The 17,346-nt window shown below is 38.0% G+C and overlaps 1 protein-coding gene across 1 annotated transcript in view; it reads right to left on the reverse strand.

The window, feature by feature from the left end:
* Positions 1-17,346, reverse strand: part of LOC149223013 (DNA-directed RNA polymerase 1B, mitochondrial-like) — a 227,143-nt gene that overhangs the window by 151,496 nt on the left and 58,301 nt on the right. The window contains exons 3-6 of the mRNA XM_089385713.1: positions 14,393-14,605; positions 14,176-14,306; positions 13,949-14,015; positions 13,597-13,655 (exon numbers count right to left, since the gene is read on the reverse strand). Coding sequence (XP_089241839.1) covers positions 13,597-13,655; positions 13,949-14,015; positions 14,176-14,306; positions 14,393-14,605 — 470 coding nt within the window. The remainder of the gene's footprint in view (positions 1-13,596; positions 13,656-13,948; positions 14,016-14,175; positions 14,307-14,392; positions 14,606-17,346) is intronic.

A 17,346-nucleotide genomic window follows, 5' to 3' on the forward strand; every position in this document is an offset into this window, starting at 1 on the left:
TTCAAATAAATCAAATATGAACTTTTTAAATCACAGAGATGAATATCTCTGAACATTATGGCTGGAAAAATAAACAGTGGAAGCAATAAATGATCAAAGCTTACAGTGTACCTCCACACTCTGCTGTAACTTAGCAGTTGTACGTTAAACAAAACACCACAGAATAGAGAATTATAACCCGCTGAAATAGAAGTGTGGCTCTACAAAAAAAAGAAGGCAGAAGCTACAGCTGTACAACTGTACAATGCTGCTATTGTACGTTTTCTGTTTTGCTATTTGTTACAGTGGCTCTGCACTTTCTCCTTTCAGATGCACTCTTCTTCTTTTCTTGATCTCCACCTCTCTCAAGTTTTCTCACGTGTGTTTCAACTTCTCGCATCTTGTCCTATTTCTGCTTTGAAAGAGATAATTAATCTCCTCAATCCTAATAGCTAATTTCCCATATCTAAGCAACTAACCTCTCTTATTTCTAGCAACCATCTTATCTCAACAATGCACAATTTTGAAACTCAGACTCGAAAATCAACTCGGGTTTCAACTTGATTCGAATCATCTCATACTAGTTTGATTTCAATTGGCATTCAAAAAGATAAATAAAATAATTAAATTTTAATGAAAAGATTATTTTTAAGATTCCAAACCATTAGAGACATAAGAATCATACTAATGACTAGCACTTAAAGGGATTCAAATGAAGCAAAGCTCCACTACTGTAGGTGTCCGCATAATAAAGGAAACAAAGTACATGCTCCTTGTGATTGGTGCTACTGACATTGGTCCACATACACCTAAATGCACTATGGCTAGAATCCCCCTTGTGCTCGCTGCTTGGGAAAGCAGCCTTGGCAAGCTTGACAAGCATGCACCCTTTGCATACTCCCTATTGCTCAATGTTAAACTCTAGAAGACATGTGACAACACTCTGTAACGCAGGTACAGCATCCCTCTTGTGCCATAACTTGTATAAGTTGTTTTTGCTATCAACCAAGGCCTGAGTGGGTTCACCCTATAACCTGTACAAGTTGCCTTTCCTAACTCTGATCACTTGTGCTTCTTATGGCCTAGATTCCTCCAGCAAGATAAGGACCTGTTGGTTCTTGAACTCTGCTACATAATCCTTATCCTCCATAACCGAAATTGAAAGCAATTTTTTCTTCAAACTTAACACAAACAAAACATCATCAAAGTCTAAAAGGGTCAACTAACTAGAGCTAGAAGATAATGATACCAACTCCTACTAGGAGCTAGAAGATAATGGTACCAACTCCTACTACTAAGTACTTGGCATTATAACCAAAGTTCAACCTTAACTTTAGAGTCTTGCTTTATTAGACTTGAAAATAACTCTAGGGCTGTTCTTATATAACTAGATGCTCCATCATTCACATACCAAGCATTCCTCGAAACTGTACTGCTAGAGAGGCAAGATACCATTACGAAATCTTTCTCAAAATGGGCAACAAACTCGTTCATCTAACCTTCTGTAGAAGCTACTACCTACTTATGTTGCTACTTCCCCTTGCCATTCTTCTCTGAACACTGTGATGCATAAAGGTCGAACTTAGGAAAAATGAGCTTGATTTTACTTGAAGTCCTTCACTAGTTGTGAGATTGACTCCTCACTCTTTCCATTACCCTTGCTAGGTCCTTTATGTCAATGTTGCACGACTCGTACTCGTATAATACTTGTCACGCTATTGACTCGTCGACTCGTATAAGAATCGAGAACGACCCATATAAGACTCACCAAAATACAAAAAAAGGTAAAAATATGGTAAATTTTAAGCACAAAAAAGAAACTAATGACAATTCCAATCCTTATAAGTTATAAATATTAAAAACCACAATATATGCAATAATTCATAACATCATCTCATATCTATAAAAGTACAACATAACATTTAGATATTGAATAAGAAAAGCACTCATGATTCCATAATTAAAATCAAAAATGTCAGCAAGTTCAAAATTCAAATACGTATGTCATAAATGATAAATGATTATCTCATAACAATCTTGAGTCTCATCACTCATGGACGACTACGCCTACAATAAGCCCTCGTGGAGCTAGTGCTAACATCGGAAGGCTGAAGCAACTATGAGGCAGGTGTATTTGGAGTCTCCATTTGAGATGGCAAACTAGAGAGATCCTCAGTCTCTTCATCAAGCCAACTCAAATCAGGGGACTCCTCCTCCACAACCCAATCAAACTCTAAATCAATAGTATCCAATAAAATTGGATTTGTATCCTTTGGTTGCACTTGTTTTGTGAGCATTCGAAGGTTGTAGTAGATGAAAACCAACTTCTCCAACCTCTCATGCTCCAACATGTTTCTCTTTTTGCTGTGGATGTGCTCAAACACTAACCAATTGCACTCACAAGAAGAAGCACTGCAGGGTTGACTCAGAACTCTGATGGCAAATTCTTGTAATTGTGGTGCCTCAGTGCCACAATCTATCCACCAATGAGCTGTAAAAAAATAACAACAAAGATTATCAGTTTGCAATGCCAAACATATAAAAGAGAACTAGCAAAATTACAAGCTAAGTTCTAACAATTTGCACTTACAAGGCATTTTCTTGTCCTTGAGATGTTGGCTTGAGCTGAATCCAAACATGTCAGATGCTTCCTTGTACATATCTCGTTGTATGTTGATTTTGTCTTGAATATCTTGATCTAGGAACATCTTCTCAATGCATATCATGACACCTCTCATCACCTCGAGATCTCTTTGAATGCTAGACCCCTCATTATAGAATAAGCTCAGATTGAGATATGCTCCTACTGCATGCAATGGTGAATGTAGTTGCATATCCCACCTAGAATCAATAATTTGCCATATAGGGAGATATTTAGATTCATTTCCCTTATAGAAAGTCTCGATGGCCTCTCTGACCCTGTCCATGCCCTCATAAATATATCCCATTGCAAGTCTCTCTCCATCCATCAATCTCAAGACTTTCACAAGGGGCACAGTGAAGCTAACAATCTCAGTGATTTTGTCCCACAAACTATCACCAAAGATAGATGCTTTCACAGACAATGCTTCTGGTTTTGTGCTATCTTTCCAAAATACCCATTGTTGGCTACAAAACGTTCTTCTCAAAGCTTGGTACTCATACAAAAGGCTTTGGAGGAAAAGAAAGTTTGTAGCAAACCATGTGACAATTGGGCAACTAAGCTCACCCTGTGTGAATTCCCTCATAAAGTTCAACACCCAAGCATGATTATAAATATACTTGGTAATTTGCTTGCATTCTTGCACAACATCTTGCACCCACTCCAACTTCCCAATGTCCTCTAGTATCAACTCTATGCAATGGACAGCACATGGAGTCCAAAAAATGGTGGGATATTTGGCACAAAGCAACCTTCCAGTTGCCACATAAGTTGTTGCATTGTCCATGATTACTTGAACAACATTTGCAACCCCAACTTCCTCCACCACATCAACCAACAATATAAAAATCAAATGTGCATCTTTTACATTTGCAAATGCATCAATGGATTTTAGGAACATGGCTCCTTTAGGGAAGGCTACAACAAAATTTATTATTGTTCTACCCCTCTGATCTATCCACCCATCAGACATAATTACACAGCTTATAAATTTCCATGAGCTTTTAATGCTCTCCAATTGTTCCTTAACACACTCAAGCTCCTCATCTAGCTCTTCCCCCTAAGTGCATTATAAGATGGGGCCTTGTATCCAAGGCCAGCACTTGCAGTGGCATCCACCATGGGTTGATCAAAATAAGACTTTACATAGTTGAATGAAAGATCGTTATGGTAACAAAACCTCATCAATGCCATATCTACCTCCTTCCTCTTCTTTTCATTAAAACTATCCAAGGTTGGTTGAGATCCTAGAGTTGTACTTGGACTGAAGAAAGAAGAGGTTATACTCTTGTTTGCCACAACACTTGAAGAGGAGTTACCAATACCTAGACATTGAATCTATGTTTCACTCTGAGATGAAGATCTACCTATCCCAACAATCTCATCCTTCCTTTTTGCCCTCTTAGAACTTTTATCTTTAATGGCTTCCAAAGCAGCTGCCATTTTAGTAGTGACTTCATCAGGGCAATTTTGACAACATCCCACACCATTCCTAGGAATTCTAGCTAGGTGGTATTTTAGCCTGTTTATGCCTGCATGCATTGTGGCATTGCAATAATTGCACTTGACATGGTGGTCATTATCGGCAATGATTCGTTGACCATGTGCCCATGCCGGATCACAAGACTTTCTAGAACCCTTTGGTGGCATGGTGACAGAATCTGGAAGAAAAAAATAAATTTTAAAATTTAATTGATATTTTTTTGGTTTTGAAATTTTTTTTGGTTTTGAAATTTTTTTAGTTTGTAAATTTTTTTGGGCCTGTGAGTCTGTGACTGAGTTTCTCAGCCACACAACGACCCTGTGTGGCTGAGAAACTCAGCCACATGGCCAAAAAAATTTACGAACTTTAAAAAAAATGAAAAAAAAAAAAAAAAAAACTAAATTGGATACAAAAAAATTAAAAAAATTTACATGGAAAACATTTAAACAAGGTTCATGAAGCCTACCTAAAGCTGGGTCTAATCTGATGAAGCCTCCTTTAGCGTCCTCCAAGAGCTCCTTCACTGTGCAATGGAGTTACACACTCATAGAAATTAGCCAAACACTCAAATGACAAGTGAATGACAAATGGAAGGGAGAGAGGTGCTTACGAAGCATGCTTCCCTCCAATTTCCCTTTCTCTCCACCTCATTTCCAAAAAAAAAGAAAAAAAGAAAATTTTAAAAAATCAAAAAAAAAAAATGCCTTTTGAGGGTCGGCTAAGGGTTTGATGTGAGTCTTATGGCAAACCAGCGGGTCTTATATGGGTAGTCAGGTTTAATAAGATACCCTCGAGACCGGGTCTTAAGCACGGGTTCTATGCGAGTGACTCGGCTCGCTATATAACCCGACAAGACCCACGAGTACTCACGGGTCTTATATGGGTGGCGCTTCACTGCTTTACGCTTCTATTTGGCCTTTGACTCCATTCGAGTCTCCTCCTTGATACAATCATCCCATAGCCTCTCAAAGTTAAGGAGGTTCTCCCAAGGACAAATATCTTTGACAAAAGGTTCACATGAAGTTGGGATTTCATTCAATGACATAATCACCAACTCTACATCTACAACTTCCCCTCCAATTGTTGCAAGTTGATCACGAATCTACGTGATCTTCATTGGGTAACTAGTAACAGCGTCTAATCTAGTCATCTCTACGAATCTAAACTTGTTCTGCAATATCATCTTTCTGTTAATGTTCTCACTCTAGTATCTTAAGCAAGGCATTGAACATCTCTTTCGTTGTCGTCTTCTTAGATATGTGAGGAACTAGGTGATCCTTCACAACATCCAAAAGCATTCATTTCCCTTCACTTCCTTTTTCTTGTGAGTTATCAATTGTTGCAGATCTGTAGGTGTAGGCACAACATACTTGACAATTATCCCAAAGATCATTTTCATCTAATAGCAATGTTACATTGACTTTCCAACACAAAAACATGGAGGTACCATCCAATCCTCAAATCTAAGGTTAGTTATTGTCATTCCTAAGATCAAATGCAAAAACTTTCTAGATTTGAAAATTAAACGACCCCCCCCCCCCCCACAAAAAAAAAAGATTTCCCTACAAGAGTGCTTATTCCTTCAAGTAACAATAATGACGCCCTCTAACTACTAGTCCTTGATTCGAGCAATTGATCTACTGCTATAAACCCTCACGGATCTCAATTATAGATTTAGCTTTGATACCATGTCAAATTTTCCAAAAGCCCTAGATCAATGCTATCCTAATTTTTTCTTTATTTAAATAAGTCATATGTGAATTTATTTAATCACAGAAATGAATATTTCTCAACATGCAACAACACCTATCGCTGCAAAAATGAACAGCGGAAACAATAAATGAATAACACACATGCAAAATGATTTATCCCTCCAAATCAGCTTATCATTCCGATGATCAAAGTTTACAAGGTACCTCCGCAATCTACTATAACTCAACAATTGTACGGTAAACAAAACACTACAGAACAAACAAATAAAAGTATGGTTCTGCGGAAGAAAGAAGGCAACAACTACTATTGTACAACTATACGATGTTGTTGTTGTGCACAATACCTCTTGTTGTTTGCTACAATAAGTTTGTTCTTTCTACTCCCAAATGCACATTCTTCTTCTTCTCTTAGTCTCCACCTCTCTCAAGTGTTCTCACATGTGTTTCAACTTCTCCCATCTTGTCCTATTTCTGCTTTGAAAAAAAATAACTAATCTCCTCAATCCTAGCAACTAATTTCCCATAACTTAGAATCTAAGATATAAGTCTACCAACCTCCTTATCTCAACAATAAGGTGTATGGCTAGGATTAAGAACAAATCTAATTCACTAATATTCCAGAACATTTCATTCATGGCAAATTTGACTTCCACTTTTATTGATTTAAGTGAAATTATAAGAGGATATTATTTCCCAACTTTGTTAAGGGGTCACTAGAAATTGTCGCAAACTACTTCTCGCACATTCACATCCAACCTATGCAAGAAGCTCCTGCTCAAGCTACATTTCCCAACAATTAGAAACAAGAATCCTATATTGAAACAACAAGGACCATATTAAAAAAGTTACAATCAAGACATACCATTATAAACTCGACATTTTTTTCTTTGGCTACAAGTTTTAATAGCAGGTTGAATGTTTGTACAGTGAGTTGAAACTTTTGAGAGGCCTCATTTGTTGATTTTCTTACTGCAATTAGGGCTAGCACGATATTTCTGAAATTCTGATAATTACTTTTGATCTAGATCTTTTAACTTATTCCAATTTATCATTCAGCAATTATACTTCGGAAATTCAACCATAAAGCACAGTAGAATAGTAGAGATCACAACACACAAAAGAAGACAAGATTTACCCTGGGAAAACCCACAAAGGGGTAAAACCCAGCAACCTTTTTCAATAGAAAAAAATTTGTTGTTCAACAAGAGACACACATAGACATATGGTCAAACCTGGTCTTCTCCTCCAAGTCAAGTCACCCAATCTAATCTTGCACCTTGATCTTGATCCTGCATTTATAGAAGTTCGGCCCCCCTGCAATTTCACTTGTCTTTTGTAATTTGTAATCTATGCAATCTGAATCTGAAAATGAAGTTGAAGCAGAAGCAATGATATCTACATGTACTCATTTTATCTAATCCATGAAAGTTTATGAAAGAATTTTTCCTTTCCTTTCGCCAACAGACGCAATATAGGTTTCCTTTGAGTCCTTCTTCGTCCTCCTTGTCCTTCGCTCACTTGCCTAGAAATTGTCTTGTATGAGAGAATGCAAATGTACCTATGGAGGAGGTCGAGTTCCCTTTATATAGTAGTTTGGTTTGGGTGAATGGACGTGTCTCTTGGCCAAGAATGACTTGACTTTGAGGGACGCTAACTTGTCACTTTCGAAGCCAAAATTTACAATTCAAAAATTCAAATTTTCATCTTTTAAAAGTCGCAATAGGACTTTGAATCAAAATAAATTCTCCTTTGACTCAAGCACTTATAAATATGCTTGACAATGATAAATAGAATTACATCAAGTGACCAAATGTACATTATGAAGACTGGCCATAGTTACAAATTCAACACTCCCTCTTAACTAGGGAGGTATTCATAATCTTTGTCATAGATATTCTCAAATTGAACAAATTTCTCTAAAGAAAAGGTTATCCATTATTACCAGCATCATCATATATCATCAGCATTTGCTAGTGGCCATATCTGAGGTGTTAACAAACCCATGGCAATGTCATCAGCATATCAGAACTTACTCCTCGAGAGTGATCGGTCCTTGAATCCCTTGGCCTATACCTAGTCCAAAATTGTTGAGACCCTCAACTAGCAAGCACTCACTCACCATTCCTGGTGAATTCTCTGGGCCAAGACCTCACTCACCCCCTTCTTGGTTAGTGATCAGGTCTAGATGCTAAAGGACCTCACTCCACCCTTCCTGGTGTGTGATTAGAGTCTAAGACCTCACTCCACCCTTTTGATGTGTGAACTAGATGCTAAAGGACCTCACTCCACCCTTTCCGTGTGTGAACAGGGTCCAGATGCTAAAGAACCTCACTCCACCATCCTTGGTGTGTGATCAGGGTCCAGGTTCTTACTCCACCATTACTAGTGTGATCAGGGTCCACCTCCAACAGACACTCACTCAACATTGTCTGTTGATCCCTCTAGGTCTCTTGGACTCATTCTCCCTTCCGTGAGAATGTACATTCGTACTACAGACATATTAGCACTCCCTTTCAACGAGAGGGGCAATCTCCACGAGCCCCATCTTGTCTTTGAAGTACAAAAACTTGTCTCTTGGCAATGGCTTCATCAAAACATCAATTGTTCGCTCATTGGTGGAGAGATGTACACGAGCCTTATTGCTCTCCTCTACTCCATGTCACAGATGCAGTGGTACTTGATCTCAATATGCTTCTGCCTGTCATGGAACACGAGGTTCTTTGAAAGCTTCAAATAGCTTTGATTATCGCAGTGTATCACTATCAGTTCCAACTCTTGGTCGAACAATCCTGCAAACAATTTCTGGAGCCATATTGCTTCAGTACAAGCCTCATTGGTTGCAATGTACTCTGCTTCAACAATGTTGAGTGCAATCGACCTCTACTTCCTGCTCATCCATGATATCATTGCGGATCCCAAACTAAAGCATACTCCTAAAGTACTCTTCCTATCCTCAGCACAATTTGCCCAATCAGCATCTGTATATCCCTAAAGTTGTACATCCTTGTTTGCAACATACCCTAGCCATAGTTCACTAAACCACACAAATATCTCAAGATGCGCTTTGCTACAATCTAATTCTCATGTCTCGATTCTACCCATAACTAGATCAAGGTGTTCACAACAAAGCAGATGCCCGATCTAGTGCTAACCAAATACATTAACATACCAATCAACTGTCAGTACATAGATGGATCTACTAATCTGGAGTCAGATCCTCTTAACTTCTTCAAGTTAGTCGCCATGGGAGTCACCATGGATTTGCAATCCATCATACTGAATCTCTGAAGGATCTCTAATACATACTTTCCTTGACCAAGGAAGACTTTGTCAGATTTCTGCCATACTTCTCATCTCAAGTAATAGTGCATCAACCCAAGATCCTTCATATCGAACTCAAAAGCCAACCGCTTCTTGCACTGAATGATAAGAGGCTCATCACCTATCAGAAACAAGTAATCAACATATAATAATAAGATCACAGGTGCATTCTTCACAACCTTAAAGGTTTGGATCGACTTTGCTCTTGGTAAATCCCAGTCTCGTCATATAGTTGCCAATACGAGCATACCAAGCTCTTGGAGCTTGTTTGAGTCCATACAAGGCCTTTTTCAACCTACAAACATGAGACTCTTTTCCATATACCTCAAATCCTTAAGGTTTCCCTATGGACACCTCTTCCTCAATCAAGCCATTGAGAAAAGCAGTCTTTACATCCATCTAGTGCAATTTTCATCCCAACGAAGTAGCAAGAGAAATTATGGATCTAATCAAGGTGTACCTGACAACTGGAGCAAAGGTCTCATCATAATCTTCTCCCTCTTTCTATGAGAACCCTCTAGCCATGAACTGTGCCTTGTATTTATCAATACTACCATCTGTAGCATGCTTGATCTTGTATATCCATTTGGAAGTCACCATTGACTTCCCTTCAGGCCTTGGCACAATCTCCCAGACATCACTCTTCATGATCAATTGGTATTCTTCATTCATCGATTCCTTCCATACTTGCTAGCCAGTGGCGTCTTCATATGTGGAAGGTTCTTCATCTATGATTTTTGTCATGAGAGTTGCATAACTACAGAACCTCTTGGGTTTCTTAAATTCTCAAGATGTGTCATCAGGAGTTGCATGTCCTTCTGCCTCTTCTAATGTAGATCTAAGCCATGCTAGTCTCTTCTTAATCTTTGGAACTATGACTGGTTATGCTAGATCTTGAGGCCCTTCTAGCGTTCCGGTACATTCTGTAGAACTCCAATGCTCCTCCCTTGATGCATCCTACTTCACCTCATCCAAGGAATCTACAGAGACTTCACTAGACTTCCAATATGCCACTTTCTCATCGAAGGGGGCATCTTGGCTGACCTTAATCCATCGTTGCTCTAGAATGTATATTTTGTAGGCCTTTGAAGATTCACTATATCCAACAAATATGCCTTTCTTTCCTACAAGCTCGAGTTTGTTCCTCTTATCCTTAGGAACGTGAATATATACAGGACAACCAAAGATTCTCATGTGCCCTACGTTTGGCTTCCTTTCAGAGAAGACTTCTTCAGGAATCATACCTTCCAGAACTCTATGAGGACTTCAATTTTGATTGTACACAGTTGTTTGTGATGCTTCACCCCATAAGAACAATGGCAAGTCCAATTCATGCATCATGGCCTTTACATATTCTTAAATGGACTTGTTCTTTCATTCTGCTACACCATTTTGTTGAGGATTATAAGGGACAATTAGCTCCCTCTTAAGCCCAGCTTGCTTGTAGAAAGCAACAAGCTCCTTTGAGGTGTATTCTCCTCTTTTGTCAGATCTAAATATCTTGATCTTCTTGCTTGTCAAGTTTTCCACTTCAACTTTGAATTCCTAGAACTTGTCGAATACCTCATCCGTAGTCTTCAAGAGATGTATCCATGTCTTACGGGAGAACTCATTTGTAAATGTCACATAGTACAACGAACTAGCATGTGATTTCACAGGCATCAAACCACATACATCAGAATGAATCAATTCCAAAGCTTCCTTAGATCTGTTGTCACTACTTGGAAATGGTTTCTTGATGTTCTTCCCAAGATCACAGCCTTTGCATACACCATCATTCTTAATTTGCAGTTCATGAACCCTTGACACTATTTGACTCAATTCAGGAATGCTCTAAAATGAAGATGTCCATACCTTTGGTGCCATAACTCACTTGAATTTATTTCATCATGTACTAGTGCTGGATCTGGTTGACTTATAATTCTATACAATCTTCCATCATGAATCCCAATAACCTAGCATCATCTATATTAGAGCCCTTGGACCAAACAAGTACTTTGCCATACACAAAAACAACTCTATCTCCTTTATCTTATAAACAAGAAATAGGGACAAGATTCTTTGTCGAACTTGGTACATAGAGAACATTGCTAAAAAGTACATTCTTACCAAATTCCAACTCTATGGATGCCTTTCCAACTCCTTTGACTGCATAGTTGTTATTATCTCCCAATTGAACCCATTGAGACAACTTATTTTCTGTCATGCTTGAGAGATTCCCATGTTTTCTGGTCATGTGCCTTGATGCTCCATTATCTACCAGCCACATGTCATCATCATCTACAAAGGAACCTGTCAAAGCAGAATAATAAAAGAAATCCTTTTCACCTTAAGTCTTCTTTGGTTTTTCATCTTCTTCAACCTCTGTTGCGGAAGCATGTTGTTTCCCTTTTCTTTTCTTACTAGCCATATTAGGGCAGTCTCTCTTGAAATGTCCACATTCTTGACAACCATAACATTGTATCTTTGATGAGTCTTTCCTCTTCTTAGAAGAAGAAGATCCTTCTCCGGACTTTTTGTGTTGAGGTCCAAACTTCTTCTTTCCCTTGTTCTTTAAACGAGTTGCAAGGGCTTGAACTTCCTCATCTTGACAATCTCTAATCATCAATCTTGCTTCTTCTTGAGCACACAATGTCCATAGTTGTTCAAATGTAGGCACTTCCTTCCAACTGCTTATACCTACTACAAAAGCATCCCATGATCTAGGAAGACCATTGAGTGTTGTAATTACTAGTTCTTAATCAGGGATGGATTCTCCAATTGTTTGAATCTAATCTCTTATTTAGGAAATCCTTACAAAGTAAGAAGACACAGTATCATCATTAGTCATCTTTGTATTTCAAGTTCATTTTTCAAGCTCATTGATTGACCAATATTCTTGATTGTGTAGAGATTTATTAGAGCATTGTACATCTTCTTTGAGGTATCAAGTTTTGCAATGTAGGGAACCAAATGATCCCTAATGGAGTCCACTATGATGCTCATAGCATTGATGTCATCCTCCTTGAACTTTGTTTTTCCTGCATCATCTTCTGGTTCAACAACCTTTCCTTTCACAATGTCCAAAACCTTGTTCTTGGCAAGAAGAATATCTATTCTAACTTTCCAAGCTCTGAAATTAGATGCTCCCTCTAGCTTGTTTTCAAATTTCATAGAGGAAGCCATAGAAACCAATCTACAAGAAGAACTTGAATAAAATGCTCTCTAGGGTTTTGTCAAGGTGATCTCAATGTTCCCTTCTTCCTTCACCAAAGATTTGATACCATGTTGATTTTCTTAATGCAATTAGGGTTAGCACAATATTTCTAAAATTTTGATAATTGCTTTTAATGTAGATCTTCTTTTAACTTATTCTGATTTATTATTCAGCGATTATACTTCAAAAATTCAACCATCAAAAACAATGGAACAGTAGAGATCACAACACAAAAGAAAACAAGATTTACCCTAGGAAAACCCACAAGGGGGAAAAACACAACAACCTTTATCAATAGAGAAATTCTTCTTGTTCAATGAGAGACACACCTAGACCTATGGTCAAACCTGGTCTTCTCCTCCAATTCAAAGTCACCCAACTTGATCCTGCACCTTGCTCTTGATCCTACGCTTCTAGAATTTTGGCCCTCCTACAATAGCCAATTCCGCTAGAATTTCAGTCCTACAAAAGTTGCCCTAGTAACCCTGAATTTCAGCCCCCTGCAACAATTGCCCCAGAAAAATGTGAACCACAAAAAGAGAGATTACTCCACACGTGTGAGTTGCTAGAGAGAGAGAAAAGAGAAAACTCGGCCTTCTTTTTCGTCCTTCTTGTCCTTCACTCACTTGCCCAGAAACTATCGTGTATGAGAGAATGTGAGTGTGCCAATGGAGGAGTTCGAGCTATCTTTATATAGTAGTTTGTCTTATGTGAATGAACGTGTCCCTTGACCAGGGATGACTTGACTTGGAGGGAAGCCGACTTGTCACCTTTGGAACCAAAATTTACATTTCAAAAATTCAAATTTTCATCTTTTAAAGTCACAATGGGACTTTGACTCAAAATAAATTTTCCTTTGACTCCAGCATTTATAAATATGCTTTACAATGATAAATACAATTACATCAAGTAACCAAATGTACATTATGAAGACCGACCATAGTAACAAATTCAACATTTGTAGCATTTTTTCTGTTTACTGCCCCAGTGGAAACAGACTGATTCTTATTTTCATACTAAATATTTCCTATTTAATTCTTTTGACAATGTTTGCAATACAGCAGTTCATAAAAAAGCCGAGATTTTTCAGTATTACTAAATGTTTTGACATGCACTTTTATAAGTGTAAGGCATCTGCTTCCACAACCCTTCAACGAACTCAAACATCACTGGTTGACAGTATAGCTGGAACATTTACTCCCAAATTTGATTAAGACAATAGAAATTGTATTTGTGCCAAAGCTCTTGAAGAACAAACTCATACCCTGTCCATGGAATAGGTTTGACCAACATTGGCATGTAAGGGATCACCATGTGCCTTGCCTGTAAAGAGAAATAAACATTCATATTAAGGAACACCAAAAGAGTAATGCATTTCAAAGCTTTTTTTCTTTCTTTCTTCTCAAAGTCCAGTCAAAAGATATAAAATGAACATCTTAAGAGCTTACACTTTCTCAAAACCCTCAGTTCTGCAGGCAATCATCAATAGAAAAATGAAACTTGATATCTTGGTAAACGTTTTCTAAAAAATATAATACTACTTAATGACCACATCAAAAATTAATCTAACAAAATTTAAATCGTCCCTGAATGATATGGCCAGATATACAGCATACCGTTCTTTCAAGTCCCCTCTTCACCAGCGGATCACATTCTATAACACCATATCTCTTCACAATCTTTCTGAGTATAATAAAGACAATAAAATATTTATGAATAGGGATTGTTATCTACGATTAAATAACTTCCTCAACTATACTTTACAAATGCAAAAATAATAAAATATGGTTTAAGTAAATTAAATAGTAATAAACGCAAAATTCATATAGGAAAGATTTCTTACTGTCCCATCATTACTGTCTTCAATGTGTGTTTAAATGCAGGTCTAATTTCTGGAGGTCCTTCTGCAGACTGATCAACAGGAGGTTGTATGAAGCTTGTTTGTAGTAGGATCTCTATCAAACGACTTCCCACCTAAGATACACAAAACACCACAGATATTGAAATCAAAAAGAAAGACATAAATCACATGAATCATATCTAGCAATTCAAATCCTCACCTTGGCCTGCAGAGCATTATCCCAAGGTTTTGAATCATCTCTGTTTTTAACAATCGTCCTCACTATTCTTCCTTTCTGTTTATTCATCAAATCTTTTAAACGATTGTGAATAAATTGCTGTTCCTTAGTGACAGTTTGTTCTTCCTCTCCTTCATTCTTAGTCTTTTTCTGGGGTTTCTTCTTTGTCTTTTCCATGAAATTATGAACCCTAATCTGAAACAAAAAGAAAGGATCCACATTTCAATGATCGAATTGAAAACGTATATCACAGAAAACCAAACACCATATTATTCTAATACAAACCTTGTATAAACATTAGAATCACTAGGATGTGTTGTGATCAAAAGGATGCCAAAGTTGCAACCCCAGAAAATCCATACATGCAACTAATAATACATTTTTAACAAGAAAATTACACAACTTCCATAAGCAACAAGAAGACAGAAATTATCTGAAAAAGATTTTCAACAAACATAATTCCTTTGATTAAAGTACTCAAGCATTCAACCTCATATTTTAGTATTACACTTTTTGCACTCTTTCAAAATAAGTTGAACCATGTTCCTGAGTCCAAATGTATTCGTCACTATATCCAAGACCATTTCTTATCGATCCTAGAAAAGTCTCTATAATCTAGAAACTATCCTGGCTAACCCTCAATTCATGAAACAAAAATCAATCCCCTAAAATCGTCGTAGTAACATTTTCCATCTCCTTGCAGAAAGTATTCACCTATAGGGCAAAAACGATTCCCAAGTTCCAACATTGGCTATATTCGACAAACAACCCATGAAGATAGCAAAAAAATAAGGGATAGAGCTTTGAGGAATCTAGAGCCTTGCTAAGTAAAAGTACAAACAGCCAATTTCCTACTTCCTCTTCTTTCTGTAGATCCCTCGACTGCTTTTGCTGAAAGTAATATGGACCCCTTTAGAGAAGGGTTTGTTGATCTACCTTGTTCTTTGTTCCATCGGAACGCCACTGCCACAAGATGTACTGTTGAACTACTGCAGCCTTTTCACCAAGTTATTTATGGCATTTGTGATGCCTTCTAAAGCCTGTTTCCATCTGTCGTCCATGAGCAAATTTTCAAATTCCACCTTTGCAAATTCTTCTCTGCTCAGCAAAATATTAACTCTGTTATTCAATTCAGCTTTCTTCAAAACACCCTAAACATCCCTCAAAAGATAGATATGAGGGTCTCCAAATCACCCTCTATGATGACATAGATCAGCCCAAATAATGCTCCAAATTAGCTTCATTAAGTCTGATATTAATATGTTTGATTCAAAATAATGCAGGTTGGCCCAGGATTCCCACATATGGGTTGGCTCAACATTCTTATTTAGTTTATTTTCAACTTCTTATATAATATTACAATTTGTACTAGGTTCTCTGTGGTGGCGTACCTCAGACCCAAAAAATGCAATTACAACCTTCACAATCCAATCGAGCAGCCTACCAAATTTGCTAGAACAGAAGACCACTACAGGTCTGGTGCAATATCTGTATGCAGTCAGAAGTGTTAATAGGAGCCCTGACCTCAGTAATTAGGGTTTCTGATATATCTCTGCCTCCCAAAACAGCGCAATTGTATGAGGTGAATTTAGTTCCTCTACCCTAATTGGTCTGCTACAGACAATATCAATTCTACCTCACAACTTTCTGTACTCGGCCTCAACAAATTGGCTGATGTCAATCCCTACGAACTCAACCCTGATCATATTATCTGTTGTCCTGCCGTTAACTGCGTGAATGGCTTTGGTTATCTTTCTCCACGGTTTTGGAATTACTCCAAAATGCAGCCTGTGGCTATGTTGCTGTCTGAAAAGAATGTTGTCACCTCACAAACTTCGGCAGTCAATAGCCTATGCGCGAAAATCGGTACAGGAAGGGCTTCCAGCGTCCCCTGTTCTATTCCGTCCAGTAGCAGCTATTACCATTTTCAACGAGAATTTGAATTGAAGGTCCCCAACAATAGCAACTCAATGATAAGAATCATAAGTCAAGAGGACCGTACCTCTTCCTCATTATACTAGTAGTCTCTATCTGCATGCCCCAGGAAATTTTTGTGAGCCACATAGGCTTTGGCTTCCAGATGAATTTAGCAGATAGTCTAGAGCTTCTCATATTTCTTGCTTCAGTACCACTTGCGCACAGATCTGACAAAACTCAGCCTCCATGCTACAGCGAACAAGGAAATTTCGAGGCTTGACCACAGAAGTGATTGCCCTCGAGCACAGCCTCCAACTCAGCCTCTGTCAAACAATAATTTTATGAGCACGGCCCTGATTCGAGTCCCTTCAACCATGAAACCTCAGCTAAGGTTTTCCGGCCTATGAACAAACAAGTGTGGTCTTTCTAGCTCTAAATGACTGCGACTACTCAGGAACCACAACTTCTGTAACTAATTCAGCACCCTTCTTGATGATTCGTCCCAGCAGGTAAACAAAATTTCGCTTGACAAACTCAGCCTTACCAATACAGCAATTCATCTCACGTGTGATCGAAATTCTGCCAGATAACCCAATGTGATTCGGCCCAGCAACACAAATGAATTCGGCCCCTGTCAAACAAGTGACTCGACCGCCTATGGAATAATGAATTTGACCCTTCCAATGATCATTCAAAACTTTGCTAACTTTTTTTCAACGCAGTTCTTTTGCATGTTAGGGTTTCATTTGACCTGCGTTAGGTTTAATTCTGCATTAGAATTTCATGCTCCTGGAAAAAATAATAAGCCTTCCACTACTAAATCCCTCAGGCTGGAAGGAAAACCAGCTCTGATACCACTGTAACATCCCGTTTAATTATTTAGATAAATTTCCTTGAAATCTGCTTTAGAAAAATACACCATAATAAATTGCACAATTTTACCAGCACAAATAAAATTGCAGATATAAAACAAACCAGAAATATTGCAACTTAGAATAAACACGAGACTATGCAGTAAA

The sequence above is a fragment of the Pinus tabuliformis genome, chromosome Q (assembly GCF_031772625.1).
Source record: "Pinus tabuliformis cultivar Carrire ecotype Pingquan chromosome Q, CPIR1, whole genome shotgun sequence".
Taxonomy (NCBI): Eukaryota; Viridiplantae; Streptophyta; class Pinopsida; order Pinales; family Pinaceae; genus Pinus; species Pinus tabuliformis.